This window comes from Pseudoliparis swirei, chromosome 19, assembly GCF_029220125.1.
Source record: "Pseudoliparis swirei isolate HS2019 ecotype Mariana Trench chromosome 19, NWPU_hadal_v1, whole genome shotgun sequence".
Taxonomy (NCBI): Eukaryota; Metazoa; Chordata; class Actinopteri; order Perciformes; family Liparidae; genus Pseudoliparis; species Pseudoliparis swirei.
Genome location: NC_079406.1, coordinates 28,205,265 through 28,228,879, shown reverse-complemented (window position 1 = coordinate 28,228,879; position 23,615 = coordinate 28,205,265). Strand labels below are relative to the sequence as shown.

The 23,615-nt window shown below is 44.5% G+C and overlaps 3 protein-coding genes across 9 annotated transcripts; 2 read left to right on the top strand and 1 right to left on the bottom strand.

Moving 5' to 3' along the window:
* Positions 1 to 5,643: 5,643 nt before the first annotated feature.
* Positions 5,644 to 8,747, top strand: LOC130209814 (transmembrane emp24 domain-containing protein 9-like). Of its 3 annotated transcripts, none has more exons than XM_056439672.1 (6): positions 5,644 to 7,011; positions 7,642 to 7,742; positions 7,922 to 8,047; positions 8,123 to 8,269; positions 8,345 to 8,400; positions 8,657 to 8,740. In XM_056439672.1, the coding sequence occupies exons 1-6, from the start codon at positions 6,681 to 6,683 to the stop codon at positions 8,658 to 8,660; spliced, it is 765 nt and encodes a 254-aa protein (XP_056295647.1). In that variant the 5' UTR covers positions 5,644 to 6,680; the 3' UTR covers positions 8,661 to 8,740. The 3 variants fall into 3 exon arrangements, with proteins under 3 accessions (XP_056295647.1, XP_056295646.1, XP_056295648.1); XM_056439671.1 differs by having other exon boundaries at positions 5,649 to 7,011; positions 8,345 to 8,457; positions 8,657 to 8,747; XM_056439673.1 differs by lacking the exon at positions 8,123 to 8,269 and having other exon boundaries at positions 5,650 to 7,011; positions 8,345 to 8,457; positions 8,657 to 8,747.
* On the bottom strand, positions 8,595 to 14,223 carry tmem216 (transmembrane protein 216). 5 transcript variants are annotated; one of them, XM_056439677.1, is made up of 5 exons: positions 14,187 to 14,223; positions 13,528 to 13,541; positions 13,337 to 13,430; positions 12,862 to 12,986; positions 8,595 to 9,012 (listed from the first exon to the last, which is right to left on the bottom strand). In XM_056439677.1, the coding sequence occupies exons 1-5, from the start codon at positions 14,194 to 14,196 to the stop codon at positions 8,716 to 8,718; spliced, it is 540 nt and encodes a 179-aa protein (XP_056295652.1). In that variant the 5' UTR covers positions 14,197 to 14,223; the 3' UTR covers positions 8,595 to 8,715. The 5 variants fall into 5 exon arrangements, with proteins under 5 accessions (XP_056295652.1, XP_056295651.1, XP_056295653.1 ...); XM_056439676.1 differs by lacking the exon at positions 14,187 to 14,223 and having other exon boundaries at positions 8,595 to 8,695; positions 8,811 to 9,012; positions 13,528 to 14,178; XM_056439678.1 differs by lacking the exon at positions 14,187 to 14,223 and having other exon boundaries at positions 8,595 to 8,695; positions 8,811 to 9,012; positions 12,862 to 12,954; positions 13,528 to 14,178.
* A 1,044-nt stretch (positions 14,224 to 15,267) lies between these two features.
* tmed9 (transmembrane p24 trafficking protein 9) lies at positions 15,268 to 23,020 on the top strand. The gene is made up of 5 exons (XM_056439842.1): positions 15,268 to 15,430; positions 16,062 to 16,162; positions 16,242 to 16,367; positions 20,411 to 20,557; positions 21,958 to 23,020. Exons 1-5 carry the CDS (start codon positions 15,283 to 15,285, stop codon positions 22,105 to 22,107), a joined length of 672 nt encoding a protein of 223 aa, XP_056295817.1. The 5' UTR covers positions 15,268 to 15,282; the 3' UTR covers positions 22,108 to 23,020.
* The last annotated feature ends 595 nt before the right edge of the window (positions 23,021 to 23,615 follow it).

Sequence of the window (23,615 nt, the reverse complement as noted above, 5' to 3'; positions counted from 1 at the left end):
CACAGACACACACACACACACGGCCATGGAAACACACACAGACACACACACACACACACGGCCATGGAAACACACACAGACACACACACACACACGGCCATGGAAACACACACAGACACACACACACACACACACACGGCCATGGAAACACACACGGACACACACACACACACGGCCATGGAAACACACACAGACACACACACACACGGCCATGGAAACACACAGACACACACACACACACGGCCATGGAAACACACACGGACACACACACACACACGGCCATGGAAACACACACAGACACACACACACACACGGCCATGGAAACACACACAGACACACACACACACACGGCCATGGAAACACACACAAACACACACACACGGCCATGGAAACACACACGGACACACACGGACACACGGCCATGGAAACACACACGGACACACACACACACACGGCCATGGAAACACACACAAACACACACACACGGACACACGGCCATGGAAACACACACAGACACACACACACACACGGCCATGGAAACACACACACACACACACACACGGCCATGGAAACACACACAGACACACACACACACACACGGCCATGGAAACACACACAGACACACACAAACACACGGCCATGTTGTTGTGACAACTCAGGAAGAGACGGACAATAATGACCCATCAATGTTTTCACATCGGAGACGTTAAAAAATAATCTGCAGAGAAAATAAAAGAAGACGAGTCGATCAGGAGAAACCACCGTGACCTAGTGAGTAGTTTATTAAACCTAACTCGTGGTTTAGTAGTTTAAACCTAACTAGTAGTTTAGTAGTTTAAACCTAACTATTAGTTTAGTAGTTTAAACCTAATTCGGTTTCGTAGTTTAAACCTAACTATTAGTTTCGTAGTTTAAACCTAACTAGTGGTTTAGTAGTCTAAACCTAACCATTAGTTTCGTAGTCTAAACCTAACTCGTGGCTTAGTAGTTTAAACCTAACTAGGAGGAAACTACTCATGTAGGATGTATATCTGAATCTCATAAAGTTATGATGTGCCCTGACCTTCCTGTCCCATGACTGACTCCTGTCGTTGGACTCCCACAATGCATTGCTCTGGTAAAGCGCTCCTTAACGTGAGTCTCAGCTGCAGCTCAGACCGACATCTAAAGATAAAAAGTCATCTTCCTTCTCTGTTGGAATCAAATCCCCAAACCAATTAACTTCAAGTTCAGGAACAATCGTCTAATTAACGTCTCACTCCACCTGGATGAATGTCTGACTCTTAGTATTATTATTATTATAATTATTATTATCATTATTATTATTATTATTATTATTATAAATAATAATAATATTATTGTTGTTATTATTATTATTAATAATGACTTTAACTTAAATACATCTGATGACATATACAAACACAACGATTTTCTCACTCATAACTCATAAATACAGGGTAACATCTCCATTTTATTTTTCATATTTCATAGATCAATATGAATCCACATGGATCAATATAGATCAATAACATATATATAACATATTTTTTATTTTATTGGTCTAAGAATGTTTTATGATTTTAATGCTCGTTATTGTTTTATTTTGAAAGTCTTCATCTCTAAAGTCAGTTTCCTGAGTGTTTCCCTCAAAGGGCGATGTGTAACTTTAAATGAGTCTTCAGATTAACGACCTTAAATAAAATCATTTCAGAATTGATGATCCGTTATTATTGATTACATCACCGACTCAACCTTAAAGAGACAGACACGTAATACATTTAACACAAAAAGGTCCTCCTGTTGGTCTACCCACACACACTCACAGACACACACACACACACACAAGCACACACACACACTCACACACACATATATACACTTACACACACACACTCACACACACACACACACTCACACACACTCACACTCACACTCACACACACACACTCACACACACACACACACACACTCACACACACACACACACACACACTCACACTTACAAACACAGATACACACACACACACACATACACACACACACACACACTTTTCGTCACATGGGACCCATCCTACTCCTGCCTCTTCCTCTTCCTGCTCCACCTCTTTCTCCTCCTCTTCCTCCTCCTCCTTCTCTTCCTCCTGTTCCTCCTTCTCTCCCTCCTCCTCCTTCATCTCTTCCTTCTCTTCCTCCTCCTCTTCCTCTTCCTCCTTCATCTCCTCCTCCTCTCCCTCCTCCTCCTCTTCCTCCTCCTCTTCCTCCTCCTCCTCTTTGAACCTGAGCTCCTCAGGAAGTGTTCCCTGAGATAAAAGTCTCTCACACCTTTTTCTTTTTATTATTCTTTCATTTCTTTTCTTTTTTATTCTTTTATTCCATTTCAAGCGGCGGAGTCGGGTGAACTATTCCCTGGCCTCTGATTGGCTGACGCTCCGTCTCCTGTTAAAGACGATCAAGGTGTCGGGTCACGTGGGCGTCGGCCTCTGTGTCATCATCAGTATCATCGTCTGTAAATACTCATCTTCCTCCACTGCTCCGTGGCACATACATTATGGATGCTCTCCTCCCCCTCCTCCTCCTCCCCCCCCCCCCCTCCTCCTCCTCCTCCTTTTATGACAGATGCAGTTTCCCTCTCTGCATCTCCCGGTTGCTCGGCGTTGCTTCAGTGCCACCCAGAGGCGTCAGAGCTTCATGTGTTCATGTTCACGGACTCGTCTCTGAAGTTTAAATACTGGATTAAAACCTTTACGTTTTAACTCTGACGACGAAGCAAAGAGTAGAACTGTGTTCCAGGAGAAAGTACACAAAGTACTTCAGAGAGTACATGACATCAGTTTATGAAGAGAGGAACAAGAGTACACACTTCCCTTTTAGCATCTGACTCCTCTCCTCTAACTCCTCCCCTCTGACTCCTCCCATCTCATCTCCTCCCATCTGACTCCTCCCCTCTAACTCCTCCCCTCTGACTCCTCCCATCTCATCTCCTCCCCTCTCATCTCCTCCCATCTGACTCCTCCCCTCTAACTCCTCCCGTCTTATCTCCTCCCTTCTGACTCCTCACCTCTGACTCCTCCCCTCTCATCCCCTCCCCTCTCATTTCCTCCCTTCTGACTCCTCCCCTCTCGTCTCCTCACCTCTCTTCTTTCAGGCTCCTTCCCTTGACTCCTTGCTGTATTATTCTCAGACCTCATAAAGCTTTTGATCTTTATTCATCTGAACACACAAAGTAAGGCATCATGTTCTGCTCCGTCAACCAGCTGAGAAGGAGTCGCCGCCCACCTGTCACCTGGAAGCCCCACCTCCTGGAAGCCTCACCTCTTGGAAGCCCCGCCTCCTGGAAGTTCAACCTCCTGGAAGCCCCACCTCCTGGAAGTCCCGCCTCCTGGAAGTCCAACGTCCTGGAAGCCCCGCCTCCTGGAAGCCCTGCCTCCTGGAAGCCCAACCTCCTGGAAGCCCCGCCTCCTGGAAGCCCCGCCTCCTGGAAGTCCAACGTCCTGGAAGCCCCGCCTCCTGCCGCTCATTAGGCAGCTCCTCTTCTGATTGGCCGGTGGGGCCTCGTTACGGTTCTAGTGGACATGTTTAATCTTTAATGACTTAAAGTAAAAACATTTCAAACAAACGATCATTTAATTAATAATTATTAAGCATTGAATTAGTTGTCCTCTTCCTCTCTTTCTTTCCTCCCCCTCTTCCCAGTTCTCACATCATTCTTTCCCCCTTCCTCCTCTTCTGACTCCCTCTTCTCTCTCTCTCTCCCTCTTCTTGTCCCTCTTCCTCCTTTTCTTGTTATCTTTTACACTGTTCCTGCCCCGCTTCCTCCTCTTCTTTCTATCTTTTACCAACTTCCTCTCCCTCTTCCTCCTCTTCATCCTTTCTCTTAGCCTCTTCCTCTGCCTCCTCTTCTTTCCATCCTTTACCCTCTTCTCCCTCTCTCTTTCCCTCTTCATCCTCGGTTGCTGCTGATGAAGCGGATCTCGTAGCTCTGGTTGGTGGAGCTGCACTGCCCCCTGCTGGTGGCGCGACTGAACTGCAGCTGAACGGCTCGCGGCTCATTGTTGCTGAAGCATCTCTGGATGTTTATTGATTATTGATTCTGGTTTCACTTCGTGTCCCAGTGGACAGAATACAGACTGATTAATAATAAAGATGATGAACACCTTCAGTCTAGAGTTCAATATCTGGATGAGCGACCAGTTTATTATTATTGTTATTTAATAAACTTGATATGAGGTTCCTCACTTATCATTACTATAGAAATACTAATATTATATATATATATATATATATATATATATATATATATATATATAATATCTTCGCTGTCTCCGGTCTGGGAGAGTCCAGTTATATTATATTATATATTATTGTTTGTCTTCTTACATTCCACCAGCTCGTCTTCCTGATGGATTCATAATAAACTATTTCTCAGGTTTACATCTTTAGATCTTTAAGTCTCTGTGAAGGAAAAGAAGAAGAAATTTAAATAATTCAGTTTGTGTCTTTTCCACCAAAATCTTCAGAAGGTTCTTGGTGGTGGTCTTCATGGAGGAGGGTTCTCCTCTGTGGTCTTCATGGAGGAGGGTTCTCCTCTGAGGTCTTCATGGAGGAGGGTTCTCCTCTGTGGTCTTCATGGAGGAGGGTTCTCCTCTGAGGTCTTCATGGAGGAGGGTTCTCCTCTGAGGTCTTCATGGAGGAGGGTTCTCCTCTGAGGTCTTCATGGAGGAGGGTTCTCCTCTGAGGTCTTCATGGAGGAGGGTTCTCCTCTGAGGTCTTCATGGAGGAGGGTTCTCCTCTGAGGTCTTCATGGAGGAGGTTCTCCTCTGAGGTCTTCATGGAGGAGGGTTCTCCTCTGTGGTCTTCATGGAGGAGGGTTCTCCTCTGAGGTCTTCATGGAGGAGGTTCTCCTCTGAGGTCTTCATGGAGGAGGGTTCTCCTCTGTGGTCTTCATGGAGGAGGGTTCTCCTCTGTGGTCTTCATGGAGGGTTCTCCTCTGAGGTCTTCATGGAGGAGGGTTCTCCTCTGTGGTCTTCATGGAGGAGGGTTCTCCTCTGTGGTCTTCATGGAGGAGGGTTCTCCTCTGTGGTCTTCATGGAGGAGGGTTCTCCTCTGAGGTCTTCATGGAGGAGGGTTCTCCTCTGAGGTCTTCATGGAGGAGGATTCTCCTCTATGGTCTTCATGGAGGAGGGTTCTCCTCTGAGGCCTTCATGGAGGAGGGTTCTCCTCTGAGGTCTTCATGGAGGAGGGTTCTCCTCTGAGGTCTTCATGGAGGAGGGTTCTCCTCTGTGGTCTTCATGGAGGAGGGTTCTCCTCTGAGGTCTTCATGGAGGAGGGTTCTCCTCTGTGGTCTTCATGGAGGAGGGTTCTCCTCTGTGGTCTTCATGGAGGAGGGTTCTCCTCTGTGGTCTTCATGGAGGAGGGTTCTCCTCTGAGGTCTTCATGGAGGAGGGTTCTCCTCTGAGGTCTTCATGGAGGAGGGTTCTCCTCTGTGGTCTTCATGGAGGAGGGTTCTCCTCTGAGGTCTTCATGGAGGAGGGTTCTCCTCTGTGGTCTTCATGGAGGAGGGTTCTCCTCTGAGGTCTTCATGGAGGAGGTCTTCATGGAGGAGGGTTCTCCTCTGTGGTCTTCATGGAGGAGGGTTCTCCTCTGAGGCCTTCAGAGACTGAGGCCTTCAGGGTCCGAAGCAATCAGGGTCCGAGTCCTTCAGGGACTGAGGCCTTCTTAGGGTCGGAGGCCTTCTAGGGTCCGTGGCCTTCAGGGTCCGAGTCCTTTGGGGACTGAGGCCTTCCACGTCCGAGGCCTACAGGGACCGAGGCCTTCTAGGGGCCGAGGCCTTCGGGGATTTAGGCCTTCAGGGATTGAGGCTTTCAGGATCAAGAGAATGAAGTGCATTACAGAACAATGGAGGTATAATGTGAAATAAAACATTTGAAATAACCACATCAATAACTAATCTATCATAACTAATCAATAACCAGATCGATTAAAGGACTGTTCGTTATCATAAAGTGCAGAAACAGCAACGACAGAGAGCCACAGCTGTAAAGAACTACACTGGTTACCAATCCAGTACAGGATCCAGTACAAAGTGCTTCTCTTTACCTTTAAGTCCATACACGGCCTCGCCCCCAGTTATATACATGACCTCATCATACAGCACACCCCCAGCCGGTCCTTACGGTCAGCTGACCAGGGGCTCCTGGCAGTGCCGCGCACACGATTAAAAACAAAGGGCGATCGGTCCTTTGCTGCAGTCGCCCCACGCCTGTGGAACACACTTCCGCAGGTGTTGAGAGCAGCTCAGTCCGAAAAAAGCTTCAGAAATCAGCTAAAAACACATCTCTACAAACAGGCATTTCTGGGTTAGGTTTCTGTGTGTTATCGGTTTTCTGCTCTCTATGTTTAATTTATTGTTTGTTGGTTTCTTCTACTGCGTTTGTGACTGCTCAAAAGTCTTGTGTACTGGAGGTAATGCACCCGCAATTTGTGATGTAGCACTGGCTTCTGCACCTTGCTGCTATGCTTAACATGATGATATTGATGATGTTGTACTGTTTTTACTGTTTTTATTGTTTTTATTGTAAAGCACTCTGTGTATTCGTACTGCGAAGGGCGCTATATAAATAAACTTTTACTTACTTACTTACTTACTTACCCCCGAGCGGCGCCGCTCTCTGTCTGCGCGCATGCGCGGTAGCAGCTTGAAGACGTCCTGGTCAGACCAACATGTTGACGCTCGCGCTTCTGAGCGCGCTCTGCGGTCTCGCGTCCTGTGTTCCTGCGCGTGGGCGACACGGAGCGCGCGTGCTTCACGGAGAACCTCCCGAGCCGGACGAGGCTCGTGGGTGAGTGTTTACCGGGATACCGGCTCCCGGTCGTCAGTTGGACGAGATAAACAACAACAACAACAACAACAACTCAGAGAAACTTCCTCACGCACTCCTGCTTCCTCTTTTCCTTGTTCCGGGTTGCCCTTCACAATAAAAGCTCAACAATGGAACATTGCTTCGAAGAGATGTTAGTGACTCAATATAATATAATTAAACATTATTACTGTTATTTAGCGTTATTGTGTACCTGAGGGTTATGTTTATACTTCATAATAGTAACAAAACTATAACTACTTTATTTATTTATTTACACACTCTAAACGTTTCCTTTTTCCTTGTTCCGTTTCTCCTTCACAATAAAAGCTCAAACTGGAACATTGCTTCGTAGAGAACTGTTGAAGTGACTAAATGTAATATTTTTAAACATTATTACTGTTATTCACCGCCTCTTAATGTGGGTTACTGTCTGATTATTGCGCTCTAACGTCTACTTAAACGTTGAGCATTGTTTCTACACTATTTATGTGTTTTTGTTATGTGTTTAGAGCCGAGTTTGATCATTTAAATCTCACAATCCAACAGAGAAAAGCAACAAACACTCACATAGCAAAAGCTAGAACCAGAAATGTTAATTTAAAAAAAGTAATTAATTAATAAAAACTAATCATTTCTGCTTGAAAACACAAATAACCATAATAAACTAAATAGTCTAGTATTAGCAAAGGCTCCACACGTTGATTAAAACACAAGTAAAGCATCTCCTGACTACAGGTGTGCCGGTGTCTCGGGACACGCAGTAACACACCGTCTCTCTCAGGTGTGTATTGGACTCGGCTGTACGATGAGCAGAGGGACCGGTACCTGCCGGGCCATCCGGACCTGGAGGTGGACATCCTGGCCACAGATCCCGATGAGCAGGTTGGTCCTGATGACACGGAGCGGGTAACACAAGCCCCTCCCCCACGGGGTGTGTCTGTACACCTGAGCCATGAGCCTCCGGGCGAGATGACTCAGAAACACCTGCGACCCGCAGAACTACGTTCACACACACGACCTCGTGTCGTACGGAACGCATCGTCACCAGAGTGAATCCACAGGTGCTTCTGTCCGGGTCTCGCGGCCCAGAGGGAAACTTCTCCTTCACGTCCCGGCGGCCAGGAGGACATCGGATCTGCCTGCGCTCGCACTCGTCACGGCGCCCCCTGGTGGCCGGAGGCGCGTTGGTGAGCGGCCGCTCGCCCTTAGCTTGTCGACGCAGCGCTCGCCCCTCCTCACCGACTTCCTGTTGCGTCCCCAAGGCGCTGCACCTCCACCTGCGAGTGGGCGACCGCGCCAACGACTACGCCGACATCGCCGCCGAGGGCGAGCTGACGGAGCTGCAGCTGAGGGTCCGGAGGCTGACGGAGCAGCTCCACCACATCCAGAAGGACCAGGACTACTACAGGGTGTGTGTGCGTGTGCGTGTGTGTGTGTGTGGAAACAGGAAGTGTTGACTCTCTGCTCGTCTGATTGGTTCTCAGCTCAGAGTGAAGGCGTTGCGTTGGGTCCACTGCTCCACCAGCCGGTGGATCTTCTGGTGCGTCGTGGTGCAGACGCTCTGCCTGGTGGCGCTGGTCGCCTGGACCCACCACAAGTATTATTCTTCATCAATATTTTCTTCATCAAAATCTTCCTCTTCTTTTTCAACTTGTGAATTCATATAAAATGTCCTAAAGTTCAGTTTTATTTACAGAACTTTCTCATCTTGATACCAACAGTTTGTATGAAAGATTGAGATTTTAATATGAAAATATATTTGTTTTATTTACACGGTTGTGTCCACTCTGTTTCAGGTGAAGTCAAACTTGTGTCTTCTTCAGTAAACTTTGGACCTATCAGAAGAAGAAACAATTTAGGTATGAATTTGAATATAAAAGATAATTATTGGACTGAGAACCCCCACGTCGGAGGCCCAGGACCCTGCAGGACCCTGCAGGACCCGCCCACCTGGAGAAGGCCGCCACGGAGAGGAGGCCCAGCAGCAGCTCCAGGCCGTAGAAGCAGAGCAGGCCGGCGCTGAGGAGGAACTCCAGCCGCAGGACGAAGGTCTGCAGCAGCAGGAAGTAGACGGCCAGCGCGGCGCAGGGCAGGAGGACGAGGAGCGCGGCGCAGGAGGCCAGGGGGCGCTCACACAGGTTCCCCTTCCAGCCTGGAGAACCACACCACACTCACACACCTAGAACCCCACAGGCCTCAGGCTCATCCAGTTAGAGAGAGCTGAGGTCATCCACATGACCAATGAACAGGTTCATCCCCATGACCAATGAACAGGTTCATCCTCATGACCAATGAACAGGTTCATCCACATGACCAATGAACAGGTTCATCCTCATGACCAATGAACAGGTTCATCCACATGACCAATGAACAGGTTCATCCTCATGACCAATGAACAGGTTCATCCACATGACCAATGAACAGGTTCATCCATGACCAATGAACAGGTTCATCCACATGACCAATGAACAGGTTCATCCTCATGACCAATGAACAGGTTCATCTCATGACCAATGAACAGGTTCATCCACGCGACCAATGATCAGGTTCATCCACTTGACCAATGAACAGGTTCATCCACATGACCAATGAACAGGTTCATCCTCATGACCAATGAACAGGTTCATCCACATGACCAATGAACAGGTTCATCCACATGACCAATGAACAGGTTCATCCTCATGACCAATGAACAGGTTCATCCTCATGACCAATGAACAGGTTCATCCACATGACCAATGAACAGGTTCATCCTCATGACCAATGAACAGGTTCATCCTCATGACCAATGAACAGGTTCATCCTCATGACCAATGAACAGGTTCATCCTCATGACCAATGAACAGGTTCATCCTCATGACCAATGAACAGGTTCATCCTCATGACCAGTGAACAGGTTCATCCTCATGACCAATGAACAGGTTCATCCTCATGACCGTAAATGAAGGTGAATGGAACAACATTTCCATGACTTTTGGGTTTCTTGAAACCAGCCTGGAAATAAACATTTTAGATTCTGTCCGTTCCGTCCGTTTTCCGTGAACCTGCGATCACTTCTGAAGGGATGAAAACTCGGACGAGCTTCATGAACACAAACATCCGGAACCATCCGTTGGGATGAGGAGTCGCCTCATCTCAGCAGCTCAGTACATTTTTTTTTTTTTTTTTAATTCTCTTTTTATTCAGCTTTTCACATGTTTGCAATCATAGACAATACAGTGTACTCTGTACGCCTTCTGTAGTTAACCGTCAGATCACATTTAAATATTTTTGGGTAATACAGAGGCAGGCCTCACTGACCTTCAAGTAAACATGCTATAGCATAAAAACACACACAAAATAAAAAAAAAAAAAAAAAAACACACAAAATTATGGGGTGAACCTGAAACTTATTCAAACAAGGGGGGTATTGAAATATAAAAAAATATATATATATATATATATATATAAATAAAGAGTCCCTTCTAGACAAATGATGGTCGTATTGGTGTAACATAAATTATCCATTTTTCCCATCTAGACAAAAAGATTCCCTGTTGCAGTCTCAAAGCAAAGGTTATCCTCTCCATCTTAAAAATGTCATACACAATATCAATCCACTCATCCAAAGTAGGTTTTCCTGGTTTTAACCACATTCTGGTGATTGCCTTCTTGCAAGCAGCACTCAGGATTCTAAACAGATATCTGTCTTTAGAGGAAAACATTTCTAGTGGTAAAACACCCAAATATAACGTTTCGAATTTAAATGAAATATCCACCCGAAAAACTTTTTCTAACACTCCATGAACCTGCTGCCAGAAAGGATTCAAAGATGTGCAAGACCAGAATATATGGAAATGGTTTGCCATAATGCATCCACACTGTCGCCAGCATGCAGAGGAATTAGTGTAATGTCTCTTCTGAGCTGGAGTAATGAAAAACCTTATGAGGTTTTTCCAACAAAACTCTCGCCATGAGGTTGAACTTGACGTTTTCCATTGCATCTCACATAAATTCTCCCAGTCTTCTTCCTCCAGAACTAAATTTCCTTCCCTTTCCCATTTTTGTTTTACATACAGCGAGTTACCTTTTGTTTCTTGTAAACTCCTATAGATTTTTGAAACAGCTTTCTTGTTGGAGCCCTCAAGATAGGCATCTTTAAAACTTTTAACAAAGTGTTATCCCAGTGCACTTGTATGCTCTCCCTCTGTATTTTATCAATGTAATGTCGAACTTGAAGGAACCTGTAGAAATCATCACTTTTCAGATCAAACTGCCCCTTCAGATTCTGAAAGCTGTTCATGGACCCCTTGTGAAGAAATGTGCAGTAGGCTGTCAGGCCTTTTGAAGACCAACACTTGAATCTTGCATCCCATCTTCCAGGTAGAAATTCTGGATCATACACACACCATCTTAAAACCTTTACAGCCTCCCTCAAGTGTTTTGAGTTACCAGTCTATTCCACACCTTAAGCGACAGACAGATCCATGGGTTTTTCAGTTTGATTAGTTTATTCATCAAGACCTTATCCCCAATCGCAGCTTGAATTGGAAATTCCTCTGATATAGCACTCTCCATCTCCTTCCACCTAGCAACGTACTTTGGATTGCACCAGCATATTAATGGTCTCAATTGAGCCGCAATATAGTAATCCTTTAAACATGGGAGTGCGACACCACCCTTGTTTTTAGCCAATTGTAGACTCTGATATTTAAATCTTGGCTTTCGTCCCTGCCAAATGTACCTTGAGATAAGTTTATCCCATTCCTGAAATTGTTGGTCAGATAGTTCCAGTGGAAGGGACTGGAAGAGATACAGCAGTCTCGGCAAAATAACCATTTTAACCGATTCAATGCGTGAAATAAGACTGAGAAAAGGAACAAGGTCCCATCTCCTTATGTCTTCCCTAATTTTTTGGTTCAAAGGTAGATAATTAAGTAAAAAAAGTTTTGTCAAATCTATTGGAATATTTACTCCCAAGTACTTAATGGATTCAGCATCCCACCCAAATGTATAGTTTTCTTCATATTTACTGAGGGCAGTACTTAAAACTCAGAATTTGTGTCTTCAAAACATTCAATTTATATCCAGAGAAGGATCCATATTGTTCTAAAGTTGAAAATAACTGGACCAGAGATTGTTCTGGGCTGGATAGATACACCAATATGTCATCAGCAAATAAAGAGATCTTTTGCTCCACCCCATTCATTACTATTCCCTTGATACTGTTATTTTGAATAATCCACTGGCTCAGAGGTTCGATAAAGATCGCAAACAAGAGAGGGCTAATTGGACAGCCCTGTCTCGTTCCCCGCTCCAATGGGAAGGAATTTGAAACGGCTCCATTAATTTTGATTCTCGCCCTGGGTCTATCGTATAAAGCCTGTATAGTTTTTATAAAGCTACTGTGAAATCCAAATGTGTCTAAAATTCTAAACAGGAAGGTCCAATTTACACAATCAAATGCTTTTTCTGCATCTAACCCAACTAATACTGCTTCCAAATTACTTTCAGTTATATGGTTAATTATATGTAGTGACCTTCTGATACTATCATGGGTTTGTCTTTCTTGTACAAATCCTGTCTGATCAAGGCTAATAATTTGTGGTAATAATCCCTCTATTCGTTTGGCTAGTATATGGGTAAAGATTTTGTAATCCTGGTTCAACACGCTAATTGGCCTAAAATTACTGCATTCAGTTTTATCCTTTCCCTCTTTTGGAATAAGGGATATGACTGCCTCCTTCCAGGAGGGCGGGATAATGTTCTCCTTAAGTACCCAGTTAAAGGTAGACTGCAACATAGATACCAATGACCCTTCCATCACCTTGTACCATTCCGAGGGAAACCCGTCTGGGCCTGGGGCCTTATTTGATTTAAGATGTGCTATAGCTCAGTACATTTTAATCATTATTTAGCCGTAGATATTAACCGATCCGCAGGGCGTCATCTTGGGAGATAAACATCTGTGTGTGGTCGTTTAATTCAGGTTAATTCCACCTTAATAAAACGAGCCGCTCACCGTAGAAGAGCCGCAGCGTCTCCAGACCGAGGAACAGCGCCAGCAGAACCACGTCCAGAACCAGGTTATCGGCCGGGTAGGGGAGGAGGATCCCTGCAGGAGGAGGAGAGTCGGCACGGGGACGTCTGATCGGAGATGTTTCTGTCATCAGGTTCTTAGTCACGATGTTCACTTTACTACCACAGTACTTCACCTCTACTTTGTTTTCTACTTTGTCTGATTTGTAAATAAATAAAATCCTAAATTGTTTCCGATGTTTGGAATTTTCTTTGTGTCGTCAATGTTCTCATGTTTATAGTTTTAAAGGTAAAAACTCAAACTTTTAACGAGTTTTAACTGATTTGTTGGGGTCAGACAGTCAGTTCTACTTCGATACACCAGGAAGTCAAGACAATGCACTGTAAGACGTGTTATTTATTTCTGCAGATCTGATTTGAGATTGTATTTGTCACTGATCCTGGTGCGTCTCTCAGACCTTTATAGATGAACATCAGGATCTCTGCCAGGTAGAAGGCAGCAAAGTACCAGCTGTTCAGGTAGAAGAGGACCTGCAGAGGAGTGGAGGACAGCTGAGGAACACCGGGTCAAGGACAACAGAGGGGCAACACACACACACACACACATACACACACACGCGTGTGTGCATCAGTTTCCTGTGAAGGATACGATTGGTTGGCTCCCTGCAGAGATGAAGATGAAAATAAAATAAATTAGAAGTAATAAATCAAAATACATCACGATATAAGAAATAATTTAACCAATTTTTTGCATCACAAAATATTATTAAATTGTAGTTTTATTCACTGGCAAACGTTTTTACAAAGTATAAACAATGGCTTTCAGGGTGAAGAAGATGCATCTTTATTATTACTATAGTAGGAGTGCATCAACGCATTATATCACATGTTATATATTGTACATACAGATGTATTAAATGAAAGTACTTGTACAAGTATGGAAGAAAATAAGTTAATATTCTATAATAGTAAAGCTAACAATGTAAAAGTAGGCGTTCAGAATCATGTATATTGTTACTACATTGGGTACCTTTCTTATACTTTCATACTTGAACATTTTGAAAGCAGTAACTACTTATATTACTCAGAGAGAAGTGAATTTGGGTGAATTTGCGTCAACATGTCGACTTTACGGTAAAGTGTCTCACACGAACCTTTATTCGAAGCTAACGTCGGATAACTTCGTTTCCGGTCACATGGTTTACTGTCGCACCAGTAAATCAATTTAAATACAGCTTATAATTAATTATGTGTTTCGTCTAAACCGTTAGAAATCTTATATTAAGCGGAAAAAGTGAGGGACCTTACCCGGCGCCATGTCTGATTGCCATGGAAACAGCTTGGGCGGAAGTGCCTCTTTTTCTTCTGGGTTCAAACGGAGCGTGTTTAGTGTGCTGCCCCCTAGCGACTGTATGTGGTAATACTGCAAAAAGAAGAAAGTTATCCATAATACAAATATTGCAAATAAATATATATGTTTTATTGGATATTTTTATGAACTATATGATTATGTACACTATGTAGATGTGTATATTTATTAATTACATGCAGGATTTAATTATTGACAGTGACAGTGTATAATGATATGTACATGTAAAAAAATATATATTTACTTACCTAGAAGTGCAAAAGTATTCACATCATCATACGTATTCAAGTACCAGAAGTTAAATACGAATTACACAGAATTATACATATTATATCATTGTATGCTAACTATTGATACAATATGTTGTCATCACTTTAATGTAGCATCTGGTAAATGTAGTGTGGTTGCTCTTCCCACTTAAAGATCTGTTGAAAGTCATATTGACATCACACAAGCAAATAAGAATCGGCCAAATTCAGATAAACCGCTATTAGAATTACACAAGCAAGTACCTACACTTTTCACATACACTGCAATACGTAAATAAATGTACGTCGTTTTATTCCAACAAGGGAGCTCTTCATCTCTCATTAGAGTGAACAAATTACTCAGTGCATAATATGCATTTTATTTACATTCATCATAATTTAGGTATATTCTTAAATTGGAGGATAAATCAACACAACAATAAGTTATTTCTGTGCTTATTTATTCACTTAGAATATACCTTGCACAACCATTTTTAATTTTGCAATTAAGTTTAAAAAAAAATGTATTGCTTATTAAAATTAAAAAAATTAAGGACTATTTCATTTATATTTTTCAGGGTTATTAATTTTAATTTTAATTGATCATTTATCATTTCGTACACGTAATATAAATGTACTTCCGTGGCAGTTTCAAACCGCAACCCCGAACTCCTCTTGCGGCTCGCTGATTGGCCACAATGGATCTCTGGGTTTACGTGGCATTGCGGACACCGCGCATGCGCAGTCGGTCGCTCTGCTCTCTCTCTCGCTCCCCGCAGGAAGGAAGATGGTGGCTGTCAGGATGCGATCGTGTGTGTCGTCGGTTTTACTCCTGAATGTCTTCTACAGCGTCGTGTCCTCGCTGTATTTCCACATCGGAGAGACGGAGAAGAAGTGTTTCATAGAGGAGATCCCGGACGAGACGATGATCATCGGTGAGTGGCGGAGAGAGGAAGTCTGCCGGCTAAAGCTAATGCTAACGTTAGCGCACCAACTTGAGCTAGTTAGCTATGCGGCTAACTAGCTCAAGTTGTCGTTGGTGTCCAAACTGTAGTGTGACGTCATAGCTGTGTAAACACAAATGCACACACACGTATATGCAAACACGCACGCAGACACACGCACACATATATGCAAACACTCACGCACACACAATATGTACCTCTGAGATGTAGTGCAGTAACAGTCCAATATTTACCTGTCAGATGTAGTATAAGAACAATATTTACCTGTCAGATGTAGTATAAGAACAATATTTACCTTTCAGATGTAGTATAAGAACAATATTTACCTTTCAGATGTAGTATAAGAACAATATTTACCTGTCAGATGTAGTATAAGAACAATATTTACCTGTCAGATTTAGTATAAGAACAATATTTACCTGTCAGATGTAGTATAAGAACAATATTTACCTTTCAGATGTAGTATAAGAACAATATTTACCTGTCAGTTGTAGTATAAGAACAATATTTACCTGTCAGATGTAATATAAGAACAATATTTACCTGTCAGATGGAGTACAAGTACAATATTTACTTTTGAGTATTTGTATTTGCCCTCCAGGAAACTACCGGACGCAGGTGTACGATAAGCAGAGGGAGGAGTACATGCCGGCCACTCAGGGCCTGGGGATGTTCGTGGAGGTCAAAGACCCCGATGACAAGGTGAACACGCGGCTCCTTCATCACCTCCATCTTCCTCATCCTCGCCCCCGTGCGTCTAACGGCTCTCGGTCTCCTGCAGGTGATCCTGTCCCGGCAGTACGGCTCTGAGGGGAGGTTCACCTTCACGTCACACACACCTGGAGAGCATCAGATCTGCCTCCACTCCAACTCCTCCAAGTTCGCCCTGTTCGCCGGAGGCATGCTGGTAAGGACACGACCGAGGGCAGAGGACACACCAACAGAGGGCAGAGGAGACGCCTACAGAGGGTAGAGGAGACACCTACAGAGGGCAGAGGAGACACCTACAGAGGGCAGAGGAGACACCTACAGAGGGCAGAGGAGACACCTACAGAGGGTAGAGGAGACACATACAGAGGGCAGAGGAGACACATACAGAGGGTAGAGGAGACACATACAGAGGGTAGAGGAGACACCTACAGAGGGCAGAGGAGACACCTACAGACGGTAGAGGAGACACCTACAGAGGGTAGAGGAGACACCTACTGGACTGGTTCACCTCCTACCTCACCGACAGAAAACAGTTCATCTCCCTCAATGGTCATACCTCCACCCTTTCCTCTGTCACGCAGGGGGTCCCCCAAGGTTCAGTCCTTGGCCCCCTGCTTTTCATCTGCTACATACTCCCCCTTGGCCAAATTATTCGCAACTTCAACCTGGACTTTCACTGTTATGCCGATGATACACAGATTTACATAAACACAAAATCCACAAAGAACCCACCCCTCTCCCACATTGAAACCTGTATATCCGCAATAAAAACCTGGCTGACCCATAACTTCCTCAAACTTAACTGTGACAAAACTGAACTTCTCCTCATTGGCACTAAATCAACTCTCAACAAGACCCGACCCATCACTCTTACCATTGACGACACAACCATCACCCCCTCCCCCCTGGCTCGCAACCTTGGCTTCATCCTGGACCCCACCCTCTCATTCGACCCTCATGTTAGCTCCATTATTAAGACCTCCTACTTCCATCTCCGCAACATTGCCAAAATCAGACACTGCCTCACTCCCACTGCCGCTGAATGCCTCATTCACGCCTTTGTCTCCTCCCGCCTGGACTACTGCAACTCCCTCCTCACGGGCATCACTTCCCGCTCCCTCCATCGACTACAGATGGTACAGAACTCTGCCGCCCGCCTGCTCACTACCACCCGGTTCCGTGATCATATCACTCCTGTCCTCCAATCTCTCCACTGGCTCCCCATCAAAGACCGCATCAACTTTAAAGTGCTCCTCCTCACCTACAAAGCACTTCACTGCCTGGCCCCCCCTTACCTGACTGACCTCCTTCTTCTCCATCGCCTACCCTAACCCTCCGATCCTCATCCACTCCCCCCCTCATTGTTCCTCCGTCCAAACTCAAACACTTTGGTGATCGAGCCTTCTCTCGAGTTGCACCTCGTCTCTGGAACGCCCTCCCCCAGCCTGTCAGAGACTCACCTTCACTTACCACCTTCAAATCCCGCCTTAAAACCTACCTCTTCTCCCGAGCGTATGACCTCCCCTACCCTTAACCACCTCCTCTCCCCAACCCCCCCCCTCCGCTTTGCTTCTATTTCTCCCTGACTACTGTGTTTTGTTGTTCTGTTCTATTTTGTCTCTATATGTTGCCCATTCTTGTCTGTTCTTTTGCTTTGCATTTTCTGTCAGCGTCTTTGGGTCATTGAAAAGCGCTTTACAAATATAATGAATTATTATTATTACCTACAGAGGGTAGAGGAGACACCTACAGAGGGTAGAGGAGACACCTACAGAGGGCAGAGGAGACACCTACAGAGGGTAGAGGAGACACATACAGAGGGCAGAGGAGACACCTACAGAGGGTAGAGGAGACACCTACAGAGGGCAGAGGAGACACATACAGAGGGTAGAGGAGACACCTACAGAGGGCAGAGGAGACACATACAGAGGGTAGAGGACGCACATACAGAGGGTAGAGGACACACATACAGAGGGTAGAGGAGACACCTACAGACGGTAGAGGAGACACCTACAGAGGGTAGAGGAGACACCTACAGAGGGCAGAGGAGACACATACAGAGGGCAGAGGAGACACATACAGAGGGTAGAGGAGACACCTACAGACGGTAGAGGAGACACATACAGAGGGTAGAGGAGACACCTACAGACGGTAGAGGAGACACATACAGAGGGCAGAGGAGACACATACAGAGGGTAGAGGACACACATACAGAGGGTAGAGGAGACACCTACAGACGGTAGAGGAGACGCCTACAGAGGACAGAGGAGACACATACAGAGGGCAGAGGAGACACCTACAGAGGGCAGAGGAGACGCCTACAGAGGGCAGAGGAGACGCCTACAGAGGGTAGAGGAGACACCTACAGAGGGCAGAGGAGACACCTACAGAGGACAGAGGAGACACCTACAGAGGGTAGAGGAGACACATACAGAGGGTAGAGGAGACACCTACAGAGTGCAGAGGAGACACCTACAGAGGGTAGAGGAGACACCTACAGAGGGTAGAGGAGACGCCTACAGAGGGCAGAGGAGACGCCTACAGAGGGCAGAGGAGACACATACAGAGGGCAGATGAGACACATACAGAGGGCAGAGGAGACACATACAGAGGGCAGATGAGACACATACAGAGGGTAGAGGAGACGCCTACAGAGGGCAGAGGAGACACCTACAGAGGGCAGAGGAGACACCTACAGAGGGCAGAGGAGACACCTACAGAGGGCAGAGGAGACACATACAGAGGGTAGAGGAGACGCCTACATAGGGTAGAGGAGACACCTACAGAGGGCAGAGGAGACACCTACAGAGGGCAGAGGAGACACCTACAGAGGGCAGAGGAGACACCTACAGAGGGCAGAGGAGACACCTACAGAGGGCAGAGGAGACACATACAGAGGGTAGAGGAGACACCTACAGAGGGCAGAGGAGACGCCTACAGAGGGCAGAGGAGACGCCTACAGAGGGTAGAGGAGACACCTACATAGGGTAGAGGAGACACCTACAGAGGGCAGAGGAGACGCCTACAGAGGGTAGAGGAGACACCTACAGAGGGCAGAGGAGACGCCTACAGAGGGTAGAGGAGACGCCTACAGAGGGCAGAGGAGACACCTACAGAGGGTAGAGGAGACGCCTACAGAGGGTAGAGGAGACGCCTACAGAGGGTAGAGGAGACACCTACAGAGGGTAGAGGAGACACCTACAGAGGGCAGAGGAGACGCCTACAGAGGGTAGAGGAGACACCTACAGAGGGTAGAGGAGACGCCTACAGAGGGTAGAGGAGACGCCTACAGAGGGTAGAGGAGACGCCTACAGAGGGCAGAGGAGACGCCTACAGAGGGCAGAGGAGACGCCTACAGAGGGCAGAGGACACACATACAGAGGGTAGAGGACACACATACAGAGGGTAGAGGAGACACCTACAGAGGGCAGAGGAGACACATACAGAGGGTAGAGGAGACACCTACAGAGGGCAGAGGAGACAGGAGTCTTAAGGAGACTAGTGTAGAGGAGACACATGTTTCCTCATCGTTGATCTAATATTTGCTCTTTTATCCTGAAGAATTTTTTTCTTTTGTTTGTTCAAAAGTTTCCGTTTACTTTTATGAACTAATAATAATATTCAAAGAACGTTATTTACCTTCAGCCAGTACTCATGTTCACCGAGCAGAGCCTGAACGCATCGTGAGAACGTTGTCGTTTACCTTCAGCCAGTACTCATGTTCACTGAGCAGAGCCTGAACGCATCGTGAGAACGTTGTCGTTTACCTTCAGCCAGTACTCATGTTCACCGAGCAGAGCCTGAACGCATCATGAGAACGTTGTCGTTTACCTTCAGCCAGTACTCATGTTCACTGAGCAGAGCCTGAACGCATCGTGAGAACGTTGTCGTTTACCTTCAGCCAGTACTCATGTTCACCGAGCAGAGCCTGAACGCATCGTGAGAACGTTGTCGTTTACCTTCAGCCAGTCCTCATGTTCACCGAGCAGAGCCTGAACGCATCATGAGAACGTTGTCGTTTACCTTCAGCCAGCACTCATGTTCACCGAGCAGAGCCTGAACGCATCGTGAGAACGTTGTCGTTTACCTTCAGCCAGTACTCATGTTCACCGAGCAGAGCCTGAACGCATCGTGAGAACGTTGTCGTTTACCTTCAGCCAGTACTCATGTTCACTGAGCAGAGCCTGAACGCAGCGTGAGAACATCATCTCGTCAGCTGGCCTCCTGGTTGTGTTGCAGAGGGTTCACCTGGACATCCAGGTGGGGGAACACGCCAACAACTACGCCGAGATCGCGGCCAAAGACAAACTGACGGAGCTGCAGCTGAGAGTCCGGCAGCTGGTGGAGCAGGTGGACCAGATCCAGAAGGAGCAGAACTACCAGAGGGTCAGTCCGGCTGTTAGACAGAGGTCACAGGGAGCATAATGTATTTATTTTTATTATTTTATTTTTTCATTAATTGTTTTTTACTTTCATAATTTTTTTCCTTTTTTTTGTAATTTAAAAAAATGTGTAACATTTTTTTAAACTTAAAAAATATATATATATACAGGACTGTCTCAGAAAATTAGAATATTGTGATAAAGTTCTTTCTTTTCTGTAATGCAAGTAAAAAAACAAAAATGTCATGCATTCTGGATTCATTACAAATCAACTGAAATATTGCAAGCCTTTTATTCTTTTAATATTGCTGATTATGGCTTACAGCTTAAGAAAACTCTAAAATCCTATCTCATAAAATTTGAATATTTCCTCAGACCAAGTAAAAAAAAAGATTTATAACAGCAAAACAAAATCAAACATTTGAAAATGTGTTTCCAGGTGTTTCGAGTTAATTAGACGATTCAAGTGATTTGTTTAATACCCTACTAGTATACTTTTTCATGATATTCTAATATTTAGAGATAGGATTTTAGAGTTTTCTTAAGCTGTAAGCCATAATCAGCTATATTAAAAGAATAAAAGGCTTGCAATATTTCAGTTGATTTGTAATGAATCCAGAATGCATGACATTTTTGTTTTTTTAATTGCATTACAGAAAATAAAGAACTTTATCACAATATTCTAATTTTCTGAGACAGTCCTGTATATAGATGTTTATATATATATGGTTTTTTGGGGGGATCTACACACACACACAAACCTGGTGTGTATATTACACAACAACGCACATTAAAGTTGCCGAGTTCATGAAGTTCAAAGAAAACCAAAACATTTTAATTTCTGCCGGAAGGAGTTTAAATTATTTAAATTTGTGTCGTTAAAAGTGCATGAAGAGCCACTCTACTCCACTTGTGTCTATTTAGTTTCAGTCAATTTAAGGGATGGACATTTATTTAATATATATGTATTATATTTGTATTTTATTTTTTCATAATTTTTTTTAAGACTTGGATTTCTTTTTTACCTTTTTGTAGCTTTAAAAAAAATTGGAATTTATTTTTTTACTTAAAAAAATAATTATATATATTTGTTTTCTCTTCTTTGATCTACACTCACACACCTGGTGGTGGGGTGTTGGCGTGTAAAATGAGTATTTTACACAACGACGCACATTAAAGTTGCCGAGTTCATATATGAAGTTAAAAAAAAGACCCGATATGTCTCATGAATTTCTTTCTTTCTTTATTAATTTAGATTATTATCCTTTAAGTAATGTTGCATGACTCCAGGTTTACTATTTGAAAAGATATTGTATTTAGAATCTATTTCAGGTGAAAGTCTGTTTTCATGTGACATAGCTACGTGTCTGTCTGACTGCCTGTCTGCCCGTCTGCCTCCCTCAGTACCGCGAGGAGCGTTTCCGTCAGACCAGCGAGAGCACCAACCAGAGGGTCCTGTGGTGGTCCATCGTCCAGACCCTGATCCTGGTGGCCATCGGCATCTGGCAGATGAGACACCTGAAGAGCTTCTTCGAGGCCAAGAAGCTGGTGTAGCCCTTCACCTGGGGGAGTGTGTGTGAGTGTGTGAGTGTGTGAGTGAGTGTGTGTGTGTGTGTGTTCTTGCTGATTGGCAGGTCGCTGCCGTCGGGAGGAATTCAACCTGCTGAGGAGACGAGGGGCGGAGCTTATCAGCCTCAAGGCCTGAAGACGACATCATCGTGGTCTCCGACGTTCTCGTTGTCTCCTCGCCTGTATTTATTACACCGGGGTTGTCATGGCGATGGTGTGTTAATGGCCACTAGAGATGTTTAGAATCGCGAGAAAATTACAATCTGGATTCAACTGTAAACTCATTCAAGTGGAACATTTTCTTAAAAGTAGAAATCCTGCAAACAAAAAGTAAAAGAGAGAAACGGTTTGTCGCGTCTCAGTGAAACTCGAGCGGATGTTTCTCTGCTCGTTTCTGAAAGAGAAGAAACTGAACAGAAGAGAATCTTTACATCTTCTGCCGGTGATTTAATTTAAAAGCCACCGTCGCTTTAAGGAGGATAAAATCAACTGATAATGATCTTAATAATCTGCCAACCGACGGTTCTTTAGCCGAGGTGGGAAAGGGACATCTACATATTTCCTGGAGCTTCAGCGTGAACTGGGAGAGCCGGTCTGAACCGGTTCCACGGCTCTGCGACTGAAATGGGCTGAAGCTCCACTTTTATTTCTCTTCAGGGACAAAATCACAACTCGGAAAAGTCCAATTTACGTTGTCAGTCACTGAATAAAGGAAAAGGTCCCTCAACTTCACGAGAGATCTACTTCCTCTTCCCTTCTTCTTCTGTGGTGGGTTCACGTTTCAGACTGTTTTGGGTTAGAATTGGAATCGGTTGGTTTTGTGATTTAATTTAATTCTTCTGTCCGTGTGAATCCGTCTCAAACTGAATAAAGTTTTGTCACATTTGGTTTGAAGGACTGATGGTTTCTTTGTTTTTACTGTTCTCCACATGTTTGTGTTTTATTATGAAAGATATGTCAGGCAAAGGAATGTGACAGCTTCTGTAAACTGGAGACAGTCTATTCATTTTTAATCTGATCTTTTACTTAAAGTAGTATTTCCACAGTGTAGAAGTACTCTGATCAACCCTGCAGTCAAAAGGTAACAAAATACACAATTATAAGTACATAAAATACTTAAGCACCAAAAATGTCTTAATATATATTATAATTATTGATGCGATAATGTGTTCCTCGCTTTAATGTTGCAGCTAGTGAAGACGGAGTTCATTTTATTCACTTTCTTTACTGCTGGAAGTGTAAATTATAGTAATATCTTAATTTATTGATTGATTTATGTAAGTTTGAACACTTTTAAAGTTCAATAAACGTAGCGCTGACAAAACTACAATTTTTTCCTAGTAGAGGAGAAAGTGGAAATACTTAGTAAAGTACAATTACTTCAACATTTCACTTAAGTCCAACACTAAATATGTTATTCTGAATATTAGTAAGTCAGAAGATTATGTACACATCAAAATATTAAGGCAGAACATATGACATAAGGGAGTATA

What these genes read in the sequence shown, in the direction of transcription:
- LOC130209814 (XM_056439671.1), top strand. Translation starts at nt 6,681, where the DNA reads ATGCGCGGTAGCAGCTTGAAGACGTCCTGGTCAGACCAACATGTTGAC. An exon ending in GAACATTGCTTCGAAGAGAT is followed by an intron (nt 7,012 to 7,641) that starts GTTAGTGACTCA and finishes CGTCTCTCTCAG; the next exon opens with GTGTGTATTGGACTCGGCTG. An exon ending in AGGACCAGGACTACTACAGG is followed by an intron (nt 8,270 to 8,344) that starts GTGTGTGTGCGT and finishes ATTGGTTCTCAG; the next exon opens with CTCAGAGTGAAGGCGTTGCG.
- tmem216 (XM_056439674.1), bottom strand. Translation starts at nt 13,596, where the DNA reads ATGTATTTTGATTTATTACTTCTAATTTATTTTATTTTCATCTTCATC. An exon ending in CCTGATGTTCATCTATAAAG is followed by an intron (nt 12,987 to 13,336) that starts GTCTGAGAGACG and finishes ATCTCCGATCAG; the next exon opens with ACGTCCCCGTGCCGACTCTC. An exon ending in GACGCTGCGGCTCTTCTACG is followed by an intron (nt 9,013 to 12,861) that starts GTGAGCGGCTCG and finishes GTGGTTCTCCAG; the next exon opens with GCTGGAAGGGGAACCTGTGT.
- tmed9 (XM_056439842.1), top strand. Translation starts at nt 15,283, where the DNA reads ATGGTGGCTGTCAGGATGCGATCGTGTGTGTCGTCGGTTTTACTCCTG. An exon ending in TCAAAGACCCCGATGACAAG is followed by an intron (nt 16,163 to 16,241) that starts GTGAACACGCGG and finishes GGTCTCCTGCAG; the next exon opens with GTGATCCTGTCCCGGCAGTA. An exon ending in TGTTCGCCGGAGGCATGCTG is followed by an intron (nt 16,368 to 20,410) that starts GTAAGGACACGA and finishes GTTGTGTTGCAG; the next exon opens with AGGGTTCACCTGGACATCCA.